At 36.6% G+C, this 24,996-nt stretch overlaps 4 protein-coding genes and 1 pseudogene across 7 annotated transcripts; 2 read left to right on the forward strand and 3 right to left on the reverse strand.

The window, feature by feature from the left end:
- Positions 1–33: 33 nt before the first annotated feature.
- LOC149730659 (scavenger receptor cysteine-rich domain-containing protein DMBT1-like) lies at positions 34–22,331 on the reverse strand. 4 transcript variants are annotated; one of them, XM_089885220.1, is made up of 13 exons: positions 22,183–22,329; positions 6,745–6,932; positions 6,020–6,152; positions 5,836–5,880; positions 5,337–5,521; positions 5,097–5,241; positions 4,904–4,963; positions 4,159–4,337; positions 3,115–3,268; positions 2,316–2,363; positions 1,854–2,032; positions 1,170–1,350; positions 34–833 (listed from the first exon to the last, which is right to left on the reverse strand). In XM_089885220.1, exons 2-13 carry the CDS (start codon positions 6,913–6,915, stop codon positions 706–708), a joined length of 1,608 nt encoding a protein of 535 aa, XP_089741346.1. In that variant the 5' UTR covers positions 6,916–6,932; positions 22,183–22,329; the 3' UTR covers positions 34–705. The 4 variants fall into 4 exon arrangements, with proteins under 4 accessions (XP_089741346.1, XP_089741345.1, XP_089741347.1 ...); XM_089885219.1 differs by lacking the exon at positions 22,183–22,329 and adding an exon at positions 7,253–7,409; XM_089885221.1 differs by lacking the exon at positions 6,745–6,932 and having other exon boundaries at positions 22,183–22,331.
- LOC149730660 (uncharacterized) lies at positions 10,137–16,957 on the forward strand. Its single transcript, XM_089885217.1, has 10 exons — positions 10,137–10,443; positions 11,076–11,146; positions 11,322–11,466; positions 12,773–12,925; positions 13,257–13,361; positions 13,892–13,985; positions 14,246–14,610; positions 14,812–14,893; positions 15,223–15,741; positions 16,070–16,957. The coding sequence occupies exons 1-10, from the start codon at positions 10,278–10,280 to the stop codon at positions 16,437–16,439; spliced, it is 2,070 nt and encodes a 689-aa protein (XP_089741343.1). The 5' UTR covers positions 10,137–10,277; the 3' UTR covers positions 16,440–16,957.
- Positions 18,232–20,132, forward strand: LOC149730661 (uncharacterized). The gene is made up of 3 exons (XM_089885226.1): positions 18,232–18,675; positions 18,980–19,124; positions 19,475–20,132. The coding sequence occupies exons 1-3, from the start codon at positions 18,525–18,527 to the stop codon at positions 19,731–19,733; spliced, it is 555 nt and encodes a 184-aa protein (XP_089741352.1). The 5' UTR covers positions 18,232–18,524; the 3' UTR covers positions 19,734–20,132.
- Positions 22,332–22,867: 536 nt separating the features above from the next.
- Positions 22,868–23,278, reverse strand: LOC149730662 (zinc finger BED domain-containing protein 5-like). Its single transcript, XM_089885522.1, has one exon. The coding sequence runs from the start codon at positions 23,276–23,278 to the stop codon at positions 22,868–22,870; it is 411 nt and encodes a 136-aa protein (XP_089741648.1).
- Positions 23,279–23,390: 112 nt separating this feature from the next.
- LOC149730663 (SCAN domain-containing protein 3 pseudogene) lies at positions 23,391–24,533 on the reverse strand (annotated as a pseudogene).
- Positions 24,534–24,996: the final 463 nt, after the last annotated feature.

A 24,996-nucleotide genomic window follows, 5' to 3' on the forward strand; every position in this document is an offset into this window, starting at 1 on the left:
ACTGTAGTCAGCGTTTTCTCAATTAGCTACAAATTTGTTTTAATGAACATCATTTATATTTAATGCGATTTTTGTAGTTAACACAAAGAATATGTTTTTTGTATGTCCGGAGCGTTTCTATAATACATAATCATGGTATACAGAATAAAATGGCCGGTTGGTACAGTTGTATATATATTGCCCAGATACGTAACTTCTGTGAGTCTAACCCTGATCTGGTGCTCATAGAGTTAAACAATTCTTGTGTAAAATATGGTCAGGATCTGGTGCTACGATTACGGAACCGACAAAAATCAAGTCCAACCAATTGTTATATAAAAGATATATATTTTGCCTAAATAGCATTGTCAGTCATTTCGATTTAAAAAAGACATAACAATTGGGTGGGCTAGATTTTTGTCGGTTACGTTTTCCGAGCACCAGATCCTTGCATTATGGTTTGTTTGGCAAATAAGGTAACACAAGCTAATACAGAGGTTTAAACAAGTAAGGCTAATGTATGTTTGTGTTATGAAGTTTATGCAAGAGGTCTCTTATAGAACACAGACAGATGTAATATAAATGGGGAAAAGATTTTACAGAACATATTTGTTTGTGATCTGAAGGGTCAACGTTGCCCCGCCATACACCGGAAAATCTCTTCACAGTTATAATACACCTGGTAACAACATATACAGAATACAGATATAACACAATGATGGGATATTATAGTAATAGTGAATATATTGAGAAAGCAACAGCAAATACTAAGCCTGTGTTAACTGGGTGAAGAATCCTTGCTTTGCTGGTGGTGGCCAGTTGAACTTGTTGATTGTTTCCGTTGGTAGGGGCAACTGAACAAAGATAAAAAATAAATAACATCATTTTATTTTTGTTTATCTCTTTGAATACAGCAGCAAAGATCAGTTTAATAAATAAAACAGTGTGTAAAAGGATTAGCAACAAAACAACAGTGGTGAAAAGCATGCTTAGGGTAAAACTACTTAAAGTATCATATAAAAGCTGCTAAACCAACCATAAATAACTTAAATTTAGTTGTTTAAACACATTAATGAATTTTTTTTCAATTACATAGCTGTTTATATTATTAAATATTTGAGCCCAATGAGATTTTACCCAAAACAATATAACCCATTAAACCCAACAAACATGTTGAACAGTAGTCTCACCTGCAGGTCTCTGTGTAGGAATTGGTCCGGTTGCAATTGAGAAGAAAAATTCAAAACCTTGCATGTCATTGTTATCATCAGTTCTAAAGGTCAAAGTCATCATGTTCGTGCTTGAATAATAAACTGTGCTTGAGAGATCGCCACCCAATGTAACAACTCCCATGTTTGTAATGTTAGTAATCTGAATAAAAGGAAGTAATTTGTATATGCACAATTTACAAACCCCCCCAAAATAATGAACAAAGTAACATATAGTAGATTGGGGAAAGATGGAACAACTTTCATTCTATTTTCTTGTCTCATTTGGTTGTAAACAAAAAAATTCAAAAAGTTATAAAACCGTATCGCGACAACTCCCATAGACTGTTGTTTAATGATTAAAACACGATCAGGACATTTAAATATTATGTGCTAAAGCTGTCCCGTCTTACCCCACACTACTATACACCATAACTCTTAATATATTAAAGCAGCAAGCTACAACATTTACTTCCATGAATAATATATAAACATTTCATTTCATCTAAAGCACAAAAAATTCATTTTTGGTATGTAGGATTTTTTTTAATTTCTTATATATATTATGTTTGTGAAATCATTCAAACCTCCAGTTTCTACAACAACAAGATATAAAATATTCTTAATCCTACACCAGTTGATTAGAGATGCCATAACTATTCTTACATCTAAGGTGTCACAGCAGTTTTCAGTTGAAAATGAACTAAGTCTGAGTTTGATCCTTGAGTTTTGAGGAGCTGTAAGTATCCACACACAAACCCTGCTGCTGAGATATGGGTTTGGATAGTTAGGGGATCTGAGTGGTTGTTCAGAAGATAAAACCTCATAGTTTGTCCCACAAGGCTCTGTGAAAACATTATTATGACAAACTAAGATTAAGCAAAATATTTTATTATTTTTAATTACAACCACTTTAAGTCTAACTAATTTTTAATATGCATGAGTTTGTATATTGGGCGTGTAGTTTACATTTTGGAAATAAGCCAGCTCTGGCAAGCCTCGCCATAGGCCCTTACCCAATTAGATGTAAACTGTAGTTTCATGTAGAAATACCATGTAGACTGGATTACTTTTTATACAAACATAGTTGCTGTTCTATGCTGCTAACATATTTTTTACCATGCCTACCTGGATTAGGTATAACTGGTGTGGTAGGTATCTGGTTGTTCCGTGTTTCTGAAAGACAAAAGTGCATATATGTTTCTATTTACACGTTACATTTAATAGTAATAATAAATGGAGCATCTATCTTTGGCCGAGCTGTCGAAGGAAGAAATCTCATCTATTACCATTAAAGCCCTTGTCATCTACCTTTAGAAAAGCGGCAGGCATTAAAACTGGTGAGGTCCATGCGGTCGCACGTGTTGGAGTAATGGGCCAATCCTGGCCTCAATCCTTGAACCCATGGTGTGCCGTGGGACCTCACCAACATAAAATGGATAGAAAAAGATTCCCCACAGTCAGTTTGTTTGAGAATGGAACCCACCCATATCGAAGGATGGCAATAGCATACCGATAGCTTATCGTCCGGCGCCGTGGCGTAGTGGTTAGCGCGCCTGCCTGTAACCATTAGGTAATGGGTTCAAGGCTCGTCGCTGCTACCATTGTGGGCGTATGTGTCCTTGGGCAAGACACTTAACGACAATTGCTCCAACCCAGTGGCCACTAATAGGTTGTCCAAATTATCAGCCATACATAAAAAAAATGAAAAAATCCAAAAAAAAATCACTCACAAAGTAACATACATGGTAACTCGTAAGCTGGCACGAGGTGTTAAACCTGTGTGATAACGACTGTCGTTTACCGGCCACGCGAGGATATAGTAAGTTACATTCATTCATTCATACCAATATATAGAAAGGACAATAGTTTAAAGATGTTTACAGGACCCAATCTAGAGTACAAAACAACAGTCTCACATTCTAACCTTGGTATGTAAAGTGAATTCCTCTTCGAGTAACAGAAGAATCCGTGAAAAAAGTGAGAAAGAAACTGTTTCCTCGACTGATAAAGTTTAGGGTTCTAGAGCTCACACCACGTAAGGTTAAAGAGTTGCTAAGTGAGTCGCTGGTACTTGTAATCTAGGATTAAAACAAAAAAAAAATGAGAAAAAAACAGACAGCTAGGTAAGAAGAGCAACATGTGTTGTAACTTATCAGTGAGCATGAGGTGTATGAACATACCATGTGTATCTGATGTTTAAAAGCCACCCCAGTTATAAACTGACTGAAGGCATGAGGGGTGTCTGTGGGTTATGTGGTGCATGTCAGTATGTGGTGCATGTCAGTATGTGGTGCATGTCAGTATGTGGTGCATGTCAGAAGACATAGATGTCAGAACTTGAAAGTAAGCTGGGGTACCCCATGCCAAAGTTAATAGAGACAAAGTTTAGAAAAGGATTGTAAAACAATGCGCCTTATTTTCTATTGTCCCCGCATCTATGACTTCATCGTCTCGACCATACGGATCCCAAGGCACGATATAAATATGAAAGCGCGAACACCTTTTCTGTCAATTCTTATGCAGTTTGTAGCTGCATATGCAGTCATATTGTAATAATTGTAGTTTCTAATGGTTCTCTAGATGAGTAGGTATGAGCATATTCTATAAGCTAAGTTGATTGCTGCTAGTATTAATCGCCAACCTAAGGTAACCTATTAAACCACACTGTACCAGTCAAAATACTAATTTACTCCACATTAATTCTTAGATTTAATATTATATAACAAGATTTATATTAGAACTTATATTTTAAATGTTTAAACAACCGCTAGACGTGTTTCCAGCTTCGTATCGCTTACAAGAACCAAATAAACACAAGCCGACCATGCATTTGTATGGGCGATTCAGGCTCTGTGGGTCCATAATTGGAACATAATCCCTGTTTCGTAACATGAAGGATAGAAATAGTGATATCCCAATTACCTGTGTGCCTAAATTATACAAATAGTGATTAAGATATCCCACTTACCCGCATCGTATCACAGCAGCTTTCAGTATCAACACTGACAACTTGTATGTAAACTTGCCATCCTGGCCTTGCATGTATATACCAATAACATCTAAGATTATTTCTGTATCTTGAACTCCAACCAGGAGTGTAGAAATCTTGTGACACATTGGTTGCCGTCAGGTTTCTACCACAAGGAGCTGAAAATAAATCAAAATGAAAAAGTTGGCAAACCACTTTGTTCATAGACATAATAAATATTTTCTCTTCAAATTTGGTAAGGAAGAACAGATTGATTAGTACACCAATGAGAAGGAAATTATCATAAAAACAATAGTTGTTAAAAACATGAAAAAGTTGCTCTGGTACTTGTAATGTAATGTAATGTAACTTACTTTATCCTCGCTGGGCCGGAAAACGACAGTCGTTATCACATGGGTTCAACACCTAGTGCCAGCTTACGAGTTACCATGTATGTTACTTGGTGGGTGATTATTTTTTTATTATTTTTTTAATTTTTTTATGTATTGCTGATAATTTGGACAACCCAATAGTGACCACTGGGTTGGAGCAATTGTCGTTAAGTGTCTTGCCCAAGGACACATACGCCCACAATGGTAGCAGCGACAAGCCTTGAACCCATTACCTAATGGTTACAGGCAGACGCGCTAACCACTACGCCACGGCGCCGGACAAACTTTGTTCATTGATAAGTGTAGTGAGACAACAATACAATGATAGTGACTTCACAGAGAGGTTTGTTTACCTTGAGTTGTGGGTGGTGTTGTTGTGGTTGGAGCCGGGGTTGTCATGGCAACTGAAGTTTCTGTGGATTTGAGAAGGTTTTCTTATAAAAACTCAAGATGTGTAAATAAGTTTGCACATCTTGAGTTACTAACCACTGTACTATGACACCAGAAACTGCTATATTCTACAGATAGGCAAAAGACCGAACAAACCTGTAAAATAACCCTGGAACCCTGTTCTTGTTACACTACCATCACTCCTGAAATACAAACGCATTGTGTTGTTTACAGACACCACTGTTGTACTTCTGGTGACGTAGCCTGCAAATCGACGCATGTATGGGTATGACCCATAAATCTGCAATATCAAATGTAAATTGTAACAATAAATGTAAGAACTATGCATGTAACCCCAGGTTAACAGTATGCAATAAACATTTGTTTAAATTTCACCTGCAGTCGGTCACAGCAACCTTCCGTGTTAAACTGTAAAATTGTAAATTGTACGAAATAGCCGGGTCGAGCTGTTAGGTACCAATTGCAGGTAAGATAATTGCTGTAGTGTCCAGGATAGCCAGGTGAGTTGAGAGGTTGTGAAATATTTATGACGCTGGCTTGAAATCCACATGGCGCGATGGCTGGAAAATGTAGCAACTTCATGTTAGGTTGAACATATTGGTTTTTTTATGTGGGTTAAGTGAGTGGTTTAAACTTGAGTTTTATGTTTAACTGGTTCATGTATGTGTCTGTAGCACAGAGTTTGAGGGCTGCTACCATTTTAGGTGTATTTGATCTTGGGCAAGACACTTAACAGTAGTTGCTCCAACCCAGTAGTGACTTATCTAATACAAAAAATTCAAAATAAAGTTATCTATTAAGTAACTCGTGTAAGCAGGTTCAGGCATGAAATAATAATATTATAATTACTTGCTCACGTCTATATTACACTTACTTGTGACAGGTGTGGGGATGTATGAGCCATCTGTGTTGTTGACAACTGTAATACAAAAATAAATATAAACACATTAGTATGTTTACATGATAAAAATAGGACCATGGGACTCTAGTAATTGCAGAAAAAATGTTAAAACAAACATTTCCGACATTTTATGCAACGCAGGAAAACTTATGCTTACCAATGTAGCTTGCAACAAAACCTGGCATTGTTATAGAAATGTCCGTTCTGAAGTAAAGGTTAATAGCGTTGCTCACGAACGCTATATTTGATCTTCTATCACGCAGAACCAGGACATTGGTATTCCATCTAACCTAACGTAAATTATAAGCCATAAACATAAAGAATCTACAGACAGACTTGCACACGTACTATCATATCTTTGCTTTGTGCAAAACAACTATATCTGTTCTTGATTCATCCTAGCGGTCGCTGCTAAAAAAACTAATATTTGGAAGTATACAATGAATATTTACAGAATTAAATAACCACCAGCCCACGACTCCTAAAAGAGTTTTTAATTGTTTAGAACACGATAACAGAATATAGGAATTAGGTGCTGAAGGTATCCCATCTTATCCCACAATACTATGTATGGGTCATTTTTGAATGCATCTAATTTGTAAGCAACTTTATATCTGATGTGTTTTTGTGAACAGGCTTGCCCAAGAACATGATGCCCCAATGGTATAGTAGGGTGGGGGAAGATGGGACACCTATTCATTCTATTTTCTCGTCCCACATTTTTTATAAACACCGTATTCCCACGACTTCCATAGACCGTTGGTAATTGTTTAAAACACGATCAGGATACTAAGATATTATGTGCTAAAGGTTTCCTATCTTACCCCACAGTACTATAGTATTTAGTGTTCCGGATTTACTAACGTATACCACCGTACTTACTCGTAAATAGTCGCAACATCTTTCCGTTCTTAAAGTATGTACGGTAAAACGAACCAGCATACCAGGCGGGGCAGTTATGTTCCAAATACAACGCAAGTTATTCGGGTAGTTGTTACCGAGCTGCCTGGGTGATGTAAGATTTTGCGTTTCGTTTGTTGCGTTCAACATCATGGGACTCCTACACCATGCTGCGGAGATATATAGTTACAAATATTTTTTGTTCCTTAATGAAAAGGCAAGCTACGGGATCAAGGAGTTATAGAGTAGACTTTGGTCTAATACCCCAACGCCCAGGGTTTTAATTACTGTCGTGTCTACAATTTGTTTATAGCACCATCTATTCTAAATGGGCAAATGTGAAGCTAAGGGACTCAGGGTTAAGTTCAGAGTTGGCCTATATTCCCACAATACACCATAGCACAAAAATGCAGGCATCTTAAAATTATAGCTAAAATAAAGCTCCATAACTTCAGATCTTTAATATAAATATAGTTTTTCCTTATCTTACTTTGGCCATCAGCTTGTTTATAAAAAATCGAGACAGCGAAGATCAACGTAATACTTAACCAATTCATCTTCCTAATCTAAAACAAACTTATTTGAAGCAATCGTGACCCTGCAAACCAATAAAACCCATCCCTGGTTATGCTTGGTAGAAGTTGCAGAATAAAACAAGATTCAGACAAGCCGTCCTTTTCCAAAAATTTTCTTTAACAAAACGCGAATTATTTTATGAAGCTACAATTGGTATGACTTTTTCTCGTTACTCCGGATATTACGTTCTCCGCACATGATTGATGTATTTAAAATGACATTTGTAGAAAATTCGTGATCGGATTGAAATGTTTTTAATTCATTCATGAACACCAAAACAAATTGCTGTCAGTTTATATAGTAGGGTGGGGAAAGATGGGACACCTTTAGCACATAATATCAAAATATCCTGATCGTGTTTTAAACAATTAACAACGGTCTATCGGGGTCGCGAGGATATAGTTTCGTGATTATTTGAATGTTCTTTGTTTACTACTAAATGGGACGAGAAAATAGAGTTAAAAGGTGTCCCACCTTCCCCACACTATACTGTAATTAAATTAAACATACTGTGTTGAAATGTTGAAATGAACACATATATGTCAAAATAGTTCGTCTAAATAACAAAGCTATTATATGGTCGCGGGGTTACGATTGTACAATTTGGTAAATATTCTTCATCAATGGGACCAGAATAGAAAGTGAAATATCCAATTTAACTCCGAGGGGTCAACCCTATAGAGGACTTGTAGTTTCGAATCTCGGCAATACCGCACTTTCTAAGCGTTACCACTAATCACAATGCTGTAAAGGTGGAATATCATAGGTGGCACGGGTGTAGCCTACGAAGTATGATGAAATCATTGTTATAACGCCTGAAGTTGCCCTCCCATGCGAGGGTATAAACAGCTAAAACTAATCAACTTTCATCAATTTTTTTTTTTTATTCCGCAATGAAAATATTATGCTGAAGTGGTTGGTGACATTTGTGTTGTCATATCCGCATATCCGCGTGACCAGCTTTCATTCAAAGTGAAAAGTCGTGTTTGTGATTGCTAAGTTTATCAAACTATAGTTTTCCCGTACCTACTAATAAAAATCGTTAAGTAGACTTCCTGTATGTTGCAGATATATATGTATCTTGGGTTGTTTCGGTTGGGGCTGGTGGTGTTGTCGTGCTGGGAAATCTACTTTTACAATGTATAGTAGCACGGAGTGGGAAAAGATGGGCACCTTCGGCACATAACATCCAAATATCCTGATCTTGTTTTAAACAATTAACAACGGTCTATGGGAGTCGTGAAGATATGGTTTTATAATTCTTTGATGCGCTTTGTACTGGCAAATGAGACGAGCAAATAGAATGAAATGTGTCCCATCTCCCCCACCCTACCATATGACCAATATAGACAATCCATTATAGACCACTGAGTTTAAGCAATTGTCGTTAAGTGTTCGGTACAAGGGCAAGTATATACGCCACAAAGGCAGCTGCCCGACCTTGGATTTCATATTCTATTGCCAAAGAAACAAATTAACGAGGAATGCATAGTCGTTCTGGGCTTTTTAAATTGTTAGCCATATATGTAATATAAGGTGCACAAGGTGTGTGAAGAAGAACACTCAGCATTTTACGACTGTCGTTGCCCGGCACACGAAAATAAAGATTATCTTTGCCCATATTTGTTCTGCTTAGCTTATACGATTATAGTATAGTAGGATGGGGGAAGATGGGACGCTTTTTAAATCCATTTTCTCGTCCTATTTAGTAGTAAACAAAGAACATTTAAAGAATTATAAAAGTAAATCTTCATGACTCCCATAAACCGTTATTAATTGTTTAAAACACGTTTAGGATATCTGGATATTATGTGCTAAAGGTGTCCCATCTTCTCCCACCCTACTATATTTTATTTATTCATTTTTTATTGTGTTTAAGGCTCGACGCTGCTACCATTGTGGGCGTATGTGTCTTTAGGCAAGACACTTAACGGCAATTGCTCCAACCCAGTGGTCACTAATGGGTTGTCCAAATTATCAGCCATACATAAAAAAATGAAAAAAAACAAACAAAACTAATCACTCACAAAGTAACATACTTGGTAACTCGTAAGCTGGCACGAGGTGTTAAACCCGTGTGATAACGACTGTCGTTTTCCGGCCACACGACGGTAAAGTCAGTTACATTTATTTATTCATTCATTCATTCATTCATTCATTCATTGTATCATGAAATAAATTTACTTCGTCCACCAGGGTGGGCTAGAGATTTAGAATGCTGTGGTCGAGACATATGAGAAAATATGCGATAGTAACGTTACATATACCATGTTTACTATTACTTGCTTGTATTTTATTGTTTGTCCCCCTGTGTTCAATTTATTTGCAATAAAACATAAGACAGTTTTGGCAATTTTAGTTACAATCAGTTCGACTCACTGTGAGCGTGCGGTTTGTTGGGTTTATAGAACTATAATTAATAAGAATATCCTCAACAACTATGATAGAACATAAGGGTTTCGATTGTAAAACATATAACAACCGTGTTATTATCAAAGTTGGTTATAGCGACTGTCATTGCACCGCCATGTGAAGATAAAAAGTTACATAAATTCATTGAGTCTTTTACAAAGATACTTATCGTTTTGTAAGTATATCCCAATGACAGCGAGGTGCATTATAGACAAGCAATGCAACTTTTAAAACGACCCATTGTTTAAACGTCGGTGGGCCTTTGTTAAAGCGGTGTGACGTCACAGAAGGTAAGCGAGACTTGAATTGTGCCCGTGGGGAATCCCCTGGTATCGTATGAGGTTATTTATTCGTTGTGTAAGTAAAGCAACCAACGAAAGAGGAACTACTTGGTCTGGTATTGATATGTTCCTTGTTGGTCAGCGTTTTAATGTTTACGCAGATATTCGAATTTCGCATTTATATTCTAGGTTTCATATGCTGGAATCGTTGTGTTAATAAGTGTTATTTACAAGAAAAAGATCAAAATGTCAGCTATACGAGTGCAAAAATTGCCGGACTCAGCCAGTCCTGATAAAATTGAAATTCACTTTCAGAAACGAAAGAACAATGGCGGAGACGTGGCTTACGTTTTGTTCCCCATCAACCAAAGTGAAGTGGATACCGCCCTGGTGGAATTTGAAGAAGACGATGGTAAATTAAATAATTGCAATTTATTCTCGCGTGAAAACGACATTCGTTATATCTTATAACACATAGTGTTCCATTTCATGTACCAAAAATACTTGTACTTTAAATTATATTAATCTAAACAGCTGTATGTATGTAACCCACTTAAACAAAGTTTTTTTTATAAGATTTTGGACCAAGTTCATTATCAAGTGTATTTAGACTAAAGTAGCATATCGTACTGTGAGGTAAGCTGGGATACCTTTAGCTTTAGCACATATCATCCAAAATATCTGATCAGGTTTTAAACAATTAACAACGGTCTATAGGAATTGTTAGGATGTGTTTTTATAATTCTTTAAACGTTTTTTGTTTGCTACCAAATTGGATTAAAAAAAATAGAATAAAACGGTGTCCCATCTTCCCCACCACACTAATATTCCATAGAAAAAGGTTTACTTGTTTAATATTGTTGTTCTAGAAACACTACCCTGTTGCAGAAATGTACAAAACTTAATTCTTTGTGTGTAAAAGTTTTGTTAACAATTGCATTTTTAGCGATCACTTTTACCCGAAAACAATTATATGTTTTACACGATATTTTAAACCAATCTATTTCAATCAGTTTATGCGATATATAATTATTTTTGTTACAGTTGCTGACGATGTCGTCAGTAAAAAACAAGTTTTCCAGGATGTGGTTTTGGTTGTAAAGAAAGAGACAATGGTCTGTTCCAGTTTTTTACAAATATATTATTACTTTAATACCAGACATAATGTATTTTTTTGGCTTTTCCAGTTTGAAAGCGGTGATTTTAGCAAAATCTTTTGTCAGCCGGCAAGACTGCATCACAGTTTACAATACCAAGCATGAAAACAATTTAAAAATCTCTTTTCCACAGATGTTTAGTAAGGTGACGGCCATATTAAACCAAGACATGGTGAACAAAATTAAAGAATATGGAGAAGTGGACCAAGAATTAATTTATCTGCAATTTGAAACAAAAATTCAAGTCTCCAAGGACAGTGACGGCATCACTTTTACAGGTAATTGCATAAATAAAAATAACGGTGTTGCAATGTCAATTTAGGCAATAGGTGTTACGCACATCCACAGTGCAACAGGTGTTTCTATCTTTTTATAAAGTCACTGTGGCACAGCGGTTAGCGCAATTGCCTCTACCCCAAAGGTTACGAGTCCGAGACTTGACATTACCACCATTGTACAAGCGTGCCTGTCCTTGGGCAAGACACTTAACCGAAATTGCTGCAACCCAATGGTACCTTATGGATTGTCCAAACATCAGCCATACATTAAACAAAACACCCAGAAAGAAAGATAAGTTACTTTCTAAACTTTCATTTATTCAAGGCACCAAACTGGCAAAACAGCTTCGAAATACATGTAGTAAAACTAATTAGAAGAAAATGAAAAGTCCGGTTTTTTGAAAAATAAGTTACCACACTATTGCGCATTGAATTTGTTGTAAAAGCCACACAAGTGTCTTTCATATTTGTTTTAGGTCATACAAACTAGAACTACCTTGTAAAAGATATTATGTTTGATCTAGGAACTATACAAAATTTGTGACAGTTAAAATAAACAGATATTTGGATAATTATTAACTAGCACAAGATTACTTTGCTTAATGGCAGAACCAGCTTAATCCTGACTAAGTAAAGATGATTAGGCATTCATTCTGAGCTTAAAGAACTAAAAATCTATCTGTTTTGTGCTAATTGCTTTCTCTATATTTGATTATATACTCTTATCAATAAAACTGTTTAAACCTCACATTAATATGATACTGATATAATGGTTATAGTGGCACTCATCGTCCATTTTAAAAGTTTAACTTTTTATTTTATGCCAATGATGCAAACATTTTGTTGAATTAACCCCCCCCCTTTTTTTCTCTGAGCATTCCTTTTTCTAAAAAGGCTTTGACACCGACTTCCCAAGTTTGCCCCATTGGGTATGGTTGCATAAATGTAACTTACTTTATCCTCGCGTGGCCAGAAAACGACAATCGTTATAACACAGGTGTTAATACACCTCGTGCCAGCTTACGAGTTATTATGTATGCTACTTTGTGGGTGATTATTTTTCAGAGATTTTTTTTTTTTTTTTATGTATGGCTGATAATTTGGACAACCCATAAGTGACCACTAGGTTGGAGCAATTCCTGTTAAGTGTCTTGCCCAAGGACACATACGCCCACAATGGTAGCAGCGTCGAGCCTTAAACCCATTACCTATTGGTTACAGGCAGGCGCGCTAACCACTATGCCACGGCGCCGGACAGGTTACATTATTATTAACAACCAATAAACATGTTTACCACACACCTAAGGTTCGTGGTTCCAAGTGCAAGCAGCTCAGGAACTCTTACGCCTCCGTGTGGCAAAGTTGGCAGGGTCACCCACTACCTCCACACCAAGGAAGAAAAACGACGAGAAACCGACTTCATTATCTTTCGCAGGAGCAAGCTTCATGAGTGAACAAGGTCAGTTTCTATAAGTTTAAATGTAAACTACTTACAGTTAAGATTAAGTGTTGCAAAATAGGTAACAAACAAAAAGGAATTGTTTAAAAACATATTTCGCTTATATGGTTCATCAACCTCGTATTTAAATAGAATCAACTTCAAATTGATGGTAACTAGTATGTAACCTACTGCAAACAGTGTTTTCATCCTTTTTGATTTGGACTTATTCAATCTTGCTTAGCTACTTTTTTTTGTAGTGTGTGGATATTACCGTTATATACAAACCATATCAAAAGCTAATGTTTCAATTACAAAATTAGAAATATTTAAAAGTAACCTTGTCATGCAGCGGAAAATAACTTGAATTCCCCCAAAAGAGAAGAAAGTGAAAATGATGAATCTTCTGACAACAACGAATCTTTTGCCACCGCTTCTAACAAAATACCTCAACCAGGTAAGTAATATGTGCAAGTATTTGTTATCACCATACAGTTTGACCATCTGTAGAATGTAATCACTTTAACCTTATACAGTCTTGCATGCTTTACTTTGTAGCAAATGTTTCATACCTCTAACTTCTACAGAACCAGTATGTTAATTATAGTAGCAATATAAAAGTGGCAGCGCAGTTCCCACCAAGTTAACCAAAGAAACCATTAACCCTATGTTAGGTGTCTCCTTGTTTCAAACCAAATGCAACAGTTAAGTTGCCACCAATACAAGAAAAAAAAACAACAAATTACATGTGTCAACAAATTACACAACTGCGTTTTTTAGCATTGCGAAACAACGTATGCCTAATAATGAACAATGCTGCGTTACCTTGTCGTAATGTAAAGGCTGACTGCCAAATGCAATATAAATAAATTAGGACAGTGGTAACTTGTAAATGGGCATGAGGTGTCAAACAAAACACCCCTGTTATAACAACTGTAGTTGCCGAACCATCCAAGAACAAACAAATTACATTCATTATCTCCACAGCAAAGAGAATGGTAGAAATTCATTCCTTCTTGGTGGACCGTGATATTTACGAATATCTGATGATTGTTGCACCACAAGAGGTTAAAAAAATCTGGTTAGTTTCATATTACTTATTATCTGGTCAAATTCTATATCCTAACTACTGAAGGGAAAATAATGGCAACACCACAAACTCCATTAGAACCATTTTGCATTTTTCCAATAGCTTTGGGTTTAATGTTACGTTTTATTCATGGCATGTTTTGAGGTTTTTTGCTTTTTATTAATTGTTTTTTTTTTAACTTTATTTCTACTGTCTTTATTATAGTGTTGGGAACTATTTTTTAGATTTAAAAAAAAATGTTTGCTCCGCAGGGGAGTGGACATCAACCCCGCAATTGATACGAAAGAAGACTCGGTGTCTATTGCACTCATGGCTGAAGTGACCACTGGCAAGGATGGGGTAGAACCCGCCCTTAAAAGCAAGTGTAAAGCCATGGAGAAAGAAATGCATAAGCTTGCCAGTGATGTTGAAGCTGATGCTGATCAGGATACGATGACCTTGGATGACTCCATAGAATCTAAGAGGGTGGAGGACACGATTATTCAGATGAGGAAGACATTTCCTTCCTCCCATTGCAGGAAGATGGAAGGAGGTAACCAGGTCATCTTTATCAGCCCAAAGAAGAAACAGAACAAAGAGGCGAAAGATTTCTTCGCAAAATTAGTCAACAAATCAAGTAAGTGGATATTTTGTTTGGTAAATGATAGTGGATAATACAACAAAATATTTTTTAACAACTGTTATTATTAGGCAACTCTTTTCCGCTTTAATAGTTGAATCATAATCAAAAAGAAAAAACAAATATAGTAGTTGTATACATAAACAGATTATTCATTAGTTACCACATTTCCCTAACTTAAATGGAGTTATTTTACAGCTGTTGCAAAGCCTGTTACTGTTGACAGAGATATATTTGAATACATACAAGAATTTTTCCCAGAAAGGTTCAAAGAACTCAAGTAGGTTCAACTTTTGCAAGTTATTTGTGACTAGGTCTGTAACCATAAGCATACAGCATAACCTTAGAGGTGCTACTTTTAAAACTATGAATATCCATACAATCTAGTAGAGCCAAAGTATATGGAATTTGAAACTTTATTTATTGGTTTACTATTTTGACAATTATGAGTATAACCGCATTTTAACAATGTCGACCCATATTTTTTTCTGAAAATTCAAAAAACCCTATTCATACCAATGCTAGTAGACACTACTGATTGGTTCAATAGTGTGGGCAGTAAATGTTAAGCAACTTGGGTCCGTTTTAAGTTGTATGTATTTTAAATAGGCAGAAGTACGCAGCTGAATGGGAATTGGAAATGAACGGAGATGAAGTCACAGTTAAAGCCAAACAGAAAGCAGAAGATAAACCAGAAAAAGAATTTTCTGCAGGTGGTGCCAATTTTAACAAAGAGGTCACAAATTTGATCGAGAAAATCCAACAAGAAGCCGGCTACCATCATTGTGGCGTGTCTCTAGAAGATTTGCCCAACAAACCAAATGAGGCGAGCATTGCAAAAGCTATTGCTTCTGTGGGAAGCAATTTTCGTGGTGTCTTCGTTCGTCGAAGCTGTGACGATCCAAATCAAATCGTCTTTATCAGCCACAAGAAGGAAAGTGGTGAGATCGTCATGGCTTGGTTTAAGAAGTGTTTGAAGCGAACAGATGATGAATGGGAAGTTATCAATGGTGGTGTTGGGGATGCTAAACCTGCAAGCAATTCCTTCCAGGATGAAATGGCTGTGGATGTAGATATTTACCAGTTTATGGTAATGACCATGAAATACAAGATTGAAAACATATGGAGGTAATGTGTGGTCGTTTGTTGATAGTGTAAGGGTGATGTGAAGTATTTTTATGGCAGCTTATTTGCGAAAACCAACTTACATATTATTGGTTGTCATTTTAATTTCTATGTCTGGTGCCGTGGCAAAGTGGTTAGCGGGCCTGCCTGTAACCCAGAGGTAATGGGTTCAAGGCTTTTGCTGCTACCATTGTGGAAGTATGTGTCCATGGCCAAGATAAACATCGTTCTTTAAGATTTCTATATTGTAATTTTAATTACAATCAAAGGATAATTATATACAAAGGTCAAAGAGTAATAGGTATGTAAAACTTATGCAATTCATTTTTAGGCGACATGGTGTGAAACTAACCATGAAAGTAACTGGAGATTCTGCAGTTCTCACTGTAACTGCTTCCAAAAGTAACACAGATGGTGTGAAAGCAGCAGTGTCAGAGTTTCAGACCATGTACCAACGTACAATGGATAGGGTTGGCCAGGAAAGCTTGGACCTAGAGCAGTGCGGTGATCCAAGTGAAGCAGCCATTAAAGACACCCTGCGTGCGATAAAGTTGGAAACAGAAGAAGTTTACATCAGCAGATCAACAGATATGCCAAACCTGATCATTTTCATTGCAGAAAATAGACTATCTTTGAATCAGTTTAAAAATGTTTTTGAGACTGTTCTAACATCCAAGGCAAAGCAATTTCCTCGAAAGTAGTTTGTTCTTTCAATGTTTGACATTTAGAGAATGTTTGGCATTTAGAGGATGAGTTAAATATTGTAAATATATTATAAAAGGACAAGTATGCTCCATTAAAGAGAATGTAAAAGAGTTTAGGTTTTCATTGACAATAATTATATTACCATATCTGTCATGTGGTTTGTAAATGCATCGTGTATATCTTCAAGATGTTGTTTTATCGTGTGTGCATCAATGCTGTAAAAATATATGCGCTTATATTGTTTATTCAATTCAAAATCTAACAAAAAAAAACATATCCGAAGGAAATGAAGACAAAGGCAGAGTAACATACGACTCAAGCTACAGCTTTCATTCGATTTTGGCCCAAAAAATAGAGATTAAATAGCATTTTTTTGCGTCCCATCGTATTTTACTTATTTAGGATTTTTTAATATTTGTCTTTTTTTTTCAAAAACGGTGCGGGTTGTAACACGCACATTTGCACGATTTTGGTCGAAAAAAGAGAATATTAAATACCATTTGTTTTGCGTTCCAACGTTTTTTACTCATTTGACATTTTTTTATAATACCTCCCACGGCCCACTAGAAATACCGTGTACCTCCTCAATTTATTGTGCGTGTTTTCACAAACGGTGTGGGTTATAACACGCACATTATGGCGATTAGGTTACTCGGCGATTGCATACACGCCCCTATGAGCAAACCTTGAACGAAGCTTTGTTATGGGGGGGAAAGATGGAATACTGTTAGCACCTTAATCCCAAATATAATGCATGAGGCTGCGGTTATACAATTTTGTGAATACTCAATTGTTTACCGCCATGTGGGACCAGAAAATAAAATAAAAGGTTTCATCTTACCTAGCCGTACTATATAGTACAGTGGGAAGATGGGACACCTTTTAATTCCATTTTCTTGTTCAATTTATTAGTTAACAAAAAAAAACACATAAAATCGTATCCTTACGACTCCCATGGGCCGTTGTTAAATGTTTAAAACACGATCAGGATATTTAGACATTATGTGCTGAAGATGTACCATCTTCCCCCACCCCACTATATTCAAAATGTCTACTCTCACGTTTAATTAAATCGATTGAAAGTAACTGGGCAACTTCAAGCTATAAATAACAACAACAACACACCCATTTAGGAAATGCTATAATCGATTAACTGTGTTTCGGGATGTTTGCCAACAGACGTAACGAGATTCCAGGGTGAGATGAAATCGAACCAGGACAAGATTTCCCGCGGATAAAAAGTTTATCTGCGTTAAAACAAAGGTCTCTATTTTCGTGTTTCAAAACTCTACTAGATAGAATAATGCACTTATTGTATCAGAGTTTCTATACATTCATTATTACGCAAAAGAAACGCTCGGGAATTTTGGCCAGAATACCCTCAACAGTGGCAAATGGTTTTCGCTTGTCAATCAGATTACTGTCTAGGATGTGGCATGTGTTATAGGATTATGATAGATACTGTAGCGATGAAGCGATTATGAGGTTAAATAGTTGCATTGACGTAAGCAGTAAGCTCTTCAAGAATTGATGTTTGATCCAGAGTGACTGTTAACTGTTTCCTAAACGTTAACAGCAGTCACGAATTACTGGGTGATTTTTTTTTCATTTAAAAACAGTGTTGACTTGATTTATAAATTTCAAAGCTAAGATTTAGGTCTGAAGTTGTCGAACCATTAGGCCACCGTCGGAGAAGTTAAATTCGACTTACAAGTAACCAAACCCACCCGGAATGAAAGCGTTATTGTGTCAACTAAGAACCAAGATGGCGCAGTCGTGTTTCAGGCCACGCAACCGGCTTTAGGGCGATTAAGGAAGCTTGGGTTTGGCTTTACCATGTCTACACGTCGCAAGCGGCAACCGCTTTTGACGGCTCCGACCACGAGTCGGGCTATCGTGTTCATCAAACGGGCACCTGTATATTTTGACGGCTGTGACCTAACGAGCTATGAATACGCCTTTTACGCAGCGGTGGGGATTTCGTCATGGCTGGCGAAGTATTTAAAGAGAAGCCCGATTTGAAAAGTTTTATTCCACACAAGTTTATTTTACCCACAGCTAATTATCGTAATTAAAGAGTGATGCATTTATTTCTGCATTGTTTTCTAGCCTTGTTCTTTCTTTTATGCGAATTAACGATTGGAATACGAAGTGTAAGAAGCGACAAGGAGAGAAGCAGACGAGATAAAGTAGAAGTTGCTTCAATGAATCAATGTTACTTCGATCGCAACCGTGGGTTTGATTTAATATTACAATGTCGATACTTAGAAAGCCCACTAGAATTTTCCCACTAGAATTTCCCACTAGAATTTCCCACTAGAATTTTAATGCTTAAAACTTCTAAAAAATAGAAGGAAATGCACGACTGTTGCAACTAAGCGATAAGGGTACTTTTCGCATACAATTGTACAAGACGCTTCGATACGATCGTTTTAGAAACTTAATTAAACATGTGTTAATAAAGAAAGTTTTACGAAAAACAGTTTTGTGATGATAACGAATATCATACTCAATCTGATTCCCCCTTTTTCCACAGCTTCTCATATGTACCAGCTGCCAGGAGGAACTTCTATATGCAGGTACAGTGGACACTACTATACGATCGGGGAAACCTGGTTTGAAGTGAACAAATGCCTACAGTGCACTTGTATTGCGCCGACAGCGATCGGATGTTGTAAAATGTAAGTCGTTTTTTCGTATTATTAGGTATGAGGAGTTAAAGTAAAAGGATAGACGATAAATTGCTACTAATATTATGATATGGTTCATGTTTCTTTTTGGATTTTTCACTTGGTAGTAAACAAAGAATATTTTCTTTTAAATCGCAACCTTACGATTCTAAACAATTTTTCTAAACCGTTTCTTTAAAAAAAAACGCGATTAGGAAATATTATAAATAAAGTGCAAAAAATATCCATCTTTACCCCACAATACTGTGTATAAATCTTCAACATATAAAAACTGGCGAGTATAAACTGCGTTCATATGTGTACTGTGATTGTTCTTATGTAATACTTTCATTTTTCCATAGTACTTTAAAGCCAGTTGTCATGCCGAAACGGTGTATGGCGGATACTTGGTCCCGTAAAAGCGAAGTGCCACCGTTAACAACATGCATGGCGCCGATTGTTAATATGAACGACCATCGCCGCCCGTGCAGAAACTGGTCTCTTCGAAGAAAGTTTCAGAACGCAAGATTTCAGTCGGTAAATGGATATCGGGGAAGATTTTTACAAACGGTTTCGAGAAGGAAAACCAACTCAAAACGAAATGCGAATGCAACTGTTTAAACGACACTTATACAGACTTGGATTATTAGTTACTTCAGTATATATATATATATTTATAGTTATAGTATAGGGAGGGGGAAGATGGGACACCTTTCGCACATAATATCCAAATATCCTGGTTTATATAGGAGTTATGAGGACATAGTTTTAAAATTTTTTTAATGTTCTCTGTTTACTATCAAATAGGACGAGAAAAAGGAATGAAAGTTGTCCCATCTTACCCCACTCTACTATATATAAGCAACAGTGTGGTTATAAAAACATTCAAAACTCGGTATACCTTGTCGTGTATTTAACTAAGACTTTTCGATTTATGCTTTTAGCTATTATGTGTTTGTACTATTTATATTTTTTTGAATTGTTTTGTTGCTTACTGCGCTTTTGATAATAAATAAACTGCAACATGATAACCTGAACGTACATATCTATTTTAAATGTTTTAATTCATTATTGAAGCTTTTAATTGCGCCTAATTACAGATGTGGCACAGTTGGTTTGTGCGCATGTCTTTAACCCAGAGGTATGGGTTCAAGGCTTGTCGCTGCTACCCTTGTGGGCGTATGTGTGTATTTGCTAGGCAAGACACTTAACGGCAATTGCACAGTAAATATTGGAATTTAGCAAACTGATGTGCAGTATAATGTTTTTAGATAGCACAGAAAATTTATGACGTATTATAAGATGATATATATTACATGCGGGGTATATAACATATATACGCAAATATTAAGATTTTCTTTCTCAAAATATTTGCAGCTCAAAGGCAGAAGATAAAATACAATATAAGAAAGTACATTGCCCGAACTTGTTAAAAAAAACAAGCAATCCAACATGACAACATCAAATGGCACGCGTTTGATTACTGCTTGCGGTTTCTCGAACCCTTTTATACAAGCAGACGTAATGCAAAAGGTATAAGGCTCTTGCTCGTGAAAAAATGATACGCATCATAAATATGGCTGTCAGGAAATTGCTTCTGAAATGCGATTGAAATCACTGACTTGTTTCCTGGAATTGTAGGTTTGTGGTTCATGTTCGACATGATGCTTAAAAGTGCATTAACACAGAGAGCAGTGACCACAGACACCATAAACCGTCAAGTACAGCAGACCAAAACAAACAAAGTCACTTATTTCGACAAAGTAATGCATATTGCCAGCCGTGCTACCACAACAGCCAAACAGTTTTACCCATCGAGTCGGCTATACAGTATAACATTGGTTTCCCTTTCTACACAAGCATGTAACGGTAGGAAAAGGAAGTAGTGCTCTGGGGTAGAATAGAACTACCGTTGGCGTTTAATATTATACAGTGGACCGTAGGTTGGGGAAAGATGGAACACCTTTTCATTCTGTTTTCTCGTCCCATTTGGTAGTAAACAAAAAACAATAAAGGAATTATTTAACCGTATCCTCACAACGCCCATAGATTGTTCTTAATTGCTTAAAATATTATGTGGTAAAGAAGTCCCATCTTACCCCACAGTACAACATACAATATTTTCTAATTGTGTTTTTAAATTTTAACAACGCTATTTTAGGCCCAAAATAATATGGTTAAGAAATTCGCAAATATTCTTTGTTTACTACCAAATGGGACAATGATAAAGAACGCAAACGTTTCCAATTTTACCCCAACCTGCTGTATATTGTTTACAATACGATACGCGCAGCTCATTACAGATGAAAGATTACAAAGAAATATAAGATGGCGATCAGTAAAGATTGATCATAGGCCAAGTACCATGTAAGGCGCTTTTAAATCACCAACCACAATGCATTAGTACGTATATCGACAGCGGATTACGCTTGATTAATGGGAGAAGATAGATGACTCGTCCAAATTACTGACTCGTTTTGGGACCGCGGTCTCGTGACTGTCACTGTTTTTGAGCAGAAGTTAGGACCCTTGCGTGCAGGAGCGTTATTTAATCCCTAAGAAAACAAATCACGATGCGAATCGTTATCGATATGACATACGTATGACGTAGAAAACTTATTTTAGTTTCGATAAACAGGTTTTATGGATGACATCACCATATACTATATGTAAGCACGCGACGGTACGACACATACTAACATTTAATTCCATCTAATCCAATATTATTTCAAGCTTATATAGACCCACATATACGAATCATTGACACAAATCTAAAATCCCAAATGCGGGCATTTTAACAGATGTTCTTTCTCATACTTTTAACCTAGCATAATATATCGAACGTTATTATTTTGCGGCTAACTTCCTCCGTTGTTTAAACTAAAACTATCTTCCTGATTCAGATTGGTATATATATAACTTATATGTGTTAATTATATACACGGATTTTGACTTAAACAACTAAACTTCAATGCTAATGTGATGCATGAGACATAAAATTAACAAGGTTTTTACAAAGTTACAATACAAAAAGACATGCTACATGCACAAACAAATAAATACGACTTACCGTAATACTTGTCTTCATAATCCGTATCTCGTAAAAGACGTGAACGGTGCAAATTCCCAAAGCATCATCCAAAACCAGAAACACGAAACCTGAACAATAAGTTACTATAGTAGCTTGGTAGTTAACATGCTAAAGCTGGTTTTCCTTCTGCTGATAAAAACAGCACTTGAAGCGGAAAATCATTATTAAAGTGTGATATTCGCCTGGAGGAATTAAGCTCTGGAACGACGCATTTTGCTGGAATTGGAAGCAATTAGTACTTGCGCGCGTGTTAATTTATTATTCAACGATTCAGGAGGCACGTCGCTCAGATTCGAAATTCAATAACAGCTAAAATAGTATATTTTCTTTAAAAAAAACTGTCTGAGTGATTATTTGGACTCTGATTTAGACCGGTTAAATCAATATAAAAAAGATATGAATAATATGGGAAATGTAGAAACGAGTCGAATAAGCAATTCAACCGAAGATGATCCACCGTTAAACGAAACCCAACTTGTTCGAATTTGTGGTGACTTTTGGGGAGAACGCTTATTGCAGTGGTTCCCAAACTTTTTTTCACCCGGCGCCACTTGAGCTATTCAAAATGTTTGCGGCGCACTTAGCCAAAGGTCTTAGAAATAAAAACGCATTTTTACAGTTTTATCGTGTATTTTAAGATTAGGCTCGTTTAAGCATATGAAACTTAATGTGAAGTATGGGCTTGCTGCTCTGAGCACATCTTTTCAAATCGTGGTGGAATGCTTGAAATACACACACGCATTTCTCTTTCTATATCCAAGCGTGATCGATATTTCGTTTTGATTGACGCTACCGCAGAAAACCCAGCTTCACAAAGATACGATGTAGCAAAGGGCAGTACTACACGCAGCGCTTTGTCGCGCACTTGTGGATATTCTTGGCAAGTGTTGCTCCAAAACTGAAATATTTCGGATGATTCAAATTTTGTTTTTAGTGTAAAGTCGGATGCTAAATCGGCGAATTGTTCCGCCTCACTTGTTGAAAAGCAATCCGGAATAATCAAAGATGAATTAAACGGATTTCGAATCCAATCATGTTGACCCATGTTTTCAGGAAAATAATGTTCAAAGTGCATACTAAGGTTGTCAAGGTGTTCATAAATTACGTCTTTATTATCGTTTTCAAGATTATGGGAAATAAAGTTTTCCATCAGATGTTGTTTTAAAAATGGGAAACAATCGCTTCGTTCATTGCTCTTTAATAAGTCCGCCTTCCATATTTGAATTTTTTTCGAAAGCCAGTGATTTTATCAAAAAGCCCGAGAACATTAGTATATTTTCCTTGAAGAGTAGTGTTAAGGTGATTAAGTTTTCCAAAGATATCGCAAAGGTATATGCTAAGTTAGTTAGAAAGTTCACATCTTTGAAATTTGCGGCTTGTTGGTGTTTTTCTTCTTGCAAATAATTAGCAATCTCATTTCGCAACTCGTAAACTCGAAGCAAAACTTTTCCTTTTGATAGCCAACGAACACTGCAATAAAAAAGAAGTGCATTGTGCTCTGCTCCTGCGTCATCACACATCTTCTGGAAGAAACGAGCTTTAAGGGGTCGTGTCTTAATATAGTTGACCGCTTTAACAGCATCTTCTAGCACCGAGTTTAATGTGCCACTTAATTGTTGGGATGCCAGAGCTTCTCGGTGAATAACACAATGTGTCCATTCAGCATCCGGTGCAACATTTTTGACCAATGTTCGGATGCCACCGTAGCGTCCAGACATCGCGCGAGCTCCATCAGTACAAATCCCGACACACATCTTCCATTCGACGCCATTGCTCTCAATAAAATTGTTCACAATTTCAAATAGATTCGCAGTTCTGCAACTTTCAGTTATTGGACGACAAAAAAACAAATTTTCAACGGGCACATTGTCATCACCAATAAAGCGAACATAGCAAATAAGATGTGCATCTTTGTTGCTATCTGTAGCTTCATCGAGCTGGAGTGCAAACACTTTCCCTCGAATTGCGGACATGAGTTGGTCATTAACATCAAGCGCGATTTTATCAATTCGCCTTGCAATAGTATTGTTTGAAAGCGGGATTTTTTGTAGGCTTTTCGAAGCGGGTTCTCCTATCATAATTGAAACCATATCAATAGCGGCGGGAAGAATTAAGTTTTCTGCAATTGTATGCGGCTTTTTAGCCCTGGCAATGCGGTAAGCAACTTTAAATGAAGCTAGTTGGGCCTTGGAAGGAATTGTAAAAGCGGTGGAAATTGACGCTGCCTGCCGTTGAAAACCTGCCAATTTACGAGCGAAAAATTCTCTAGGTTTGTCAGATAAACTACTATGCGTCGACATAAGATGTCGCTTTAGTTTGCTTGGCAACATACTTTCAACGGACAAAACTTTTAAACAAATGACACACTTTGGGTGCTGACAACCATCTTTCTCCACGTACGTGAAACCAAACTTCAAATAACTTTCGTCATAATTTCTACGCCGCTTTTTGCACTGGAACTTCCTCTGTCCATCTCTGCCTGATTGTTTCTCATAACGCTCATTAAATCACCCATGATAACTGACTAACTGTATTATAAACCTCTAGCAATATACAGGCAAAGTGTTGTACCACAGTCTGGACATGATTATTGCAAACCGAAAGAAATAATTGGCATTGTTACGTAATATACAAATCTACAGTACAGATAGAAATGCGAAAACAAACTTTTTAAATTTTATTATTGAACAAACACGTTGGATTTTTATATAAAACAACAATTTATATTGCAATAAAATATTAACACAAATCAATTATCTCGACCATGCTAAATTAGAAATGTTTCTGCAAATT

This window comes from Ciona robusta, chromosome 9 (genome assembly GCF_009617815.1).
Source record: "Ciona robusta chromosome 9, ASM961781v2".
Classification (NCBI taxonomy): Eukaryota; Metazoa; Chordata; class Ascidiacea; order Phlebobranchia; family Cionidae; genus Ciona; species Ciona robusta.

What these genes read in the sequence shown, in the direction of transcription:
- LOC149730661 (XM_089885226.1), top strand. Translation starts at nt 18,525, where the DNA reads ATGCATTTATTTCTGCATTGTTTTCTAGCCTTGTTCTTTCTTTTATGC. An exon ending in ATGTTACTTCGATCGCAACC is followed by an intron (nt 18,676 to 18,979) that starts GTGGGTTTGATT and finishes CTTTTTCCACAG; the next exon opens with CTTCTCATATGTACCAGCTG. An exon ending in GCGATCGGATGTTGTAAAAT is followed by an intron (nt 19,125 to 19,474) that starts GTAAGTCGTTTT and finishes ATTTTTCCATAG; the next exon opens with TACTTTAAAGCCAGTTGTCA.
- LOC149730659 (XM_089885219.1), bottom strand. Translation starts at nt 7,319, where the DNA reads ATGAATTGGTTAAGTATTACGTTGATCTTCGCTGTCTCGATTTTTTAT. An exon ending in GTTCCAGGGTTATTTTACAG is followed by an intron (nt 4,964 to 5,096) that starts GTTTGTTCGGTC and finishes TCAAATCCACAG; the next exon opens with AAACTTCAGTTGCCATGACA. An exon ending in GCTGCTGTGATACGATGCGG is followed by an intron (nt 3,269 to 4,158) that starts GTAAGTGGGATA and finishes TTTTAATCCTAG; the next exon opens with ATTACAAGTACCAGCGACTC.
- LOC149730662 (XM_089885522.1), bottom strand. Translation starts at nt 23,278, where the DNA reads ATGCACTTTGAACATTATTTTCCTGAAAACATGGGTCAACATGATTGG.
- LOC149730660 (XM_089885217.1), top strand. Translation starts at nt 10,278, where the DNA reads ATGTCAGCTATACGAGTGCAAAAATTGCCGGACTCAGCCAGTCCTGAT. An exon ending in TAACAAAATACCTCAACCAG is followed by an intron (nt 13,362 to 13,891) that starts GTAAGTAATATG and finishes TTATCTCCACAG; the next exon opens with CAAAGAGAATGGTAGAAATT. An exon ending in GAAAGGTTCAAAGAACTCAA is followed by an intron (nt 14,894 to 15,222) that starts GTAGGTTCAACT and finishes TATTTTAAATAG; the next exon opens with GCAGAAGTACGCAGCTGAAT.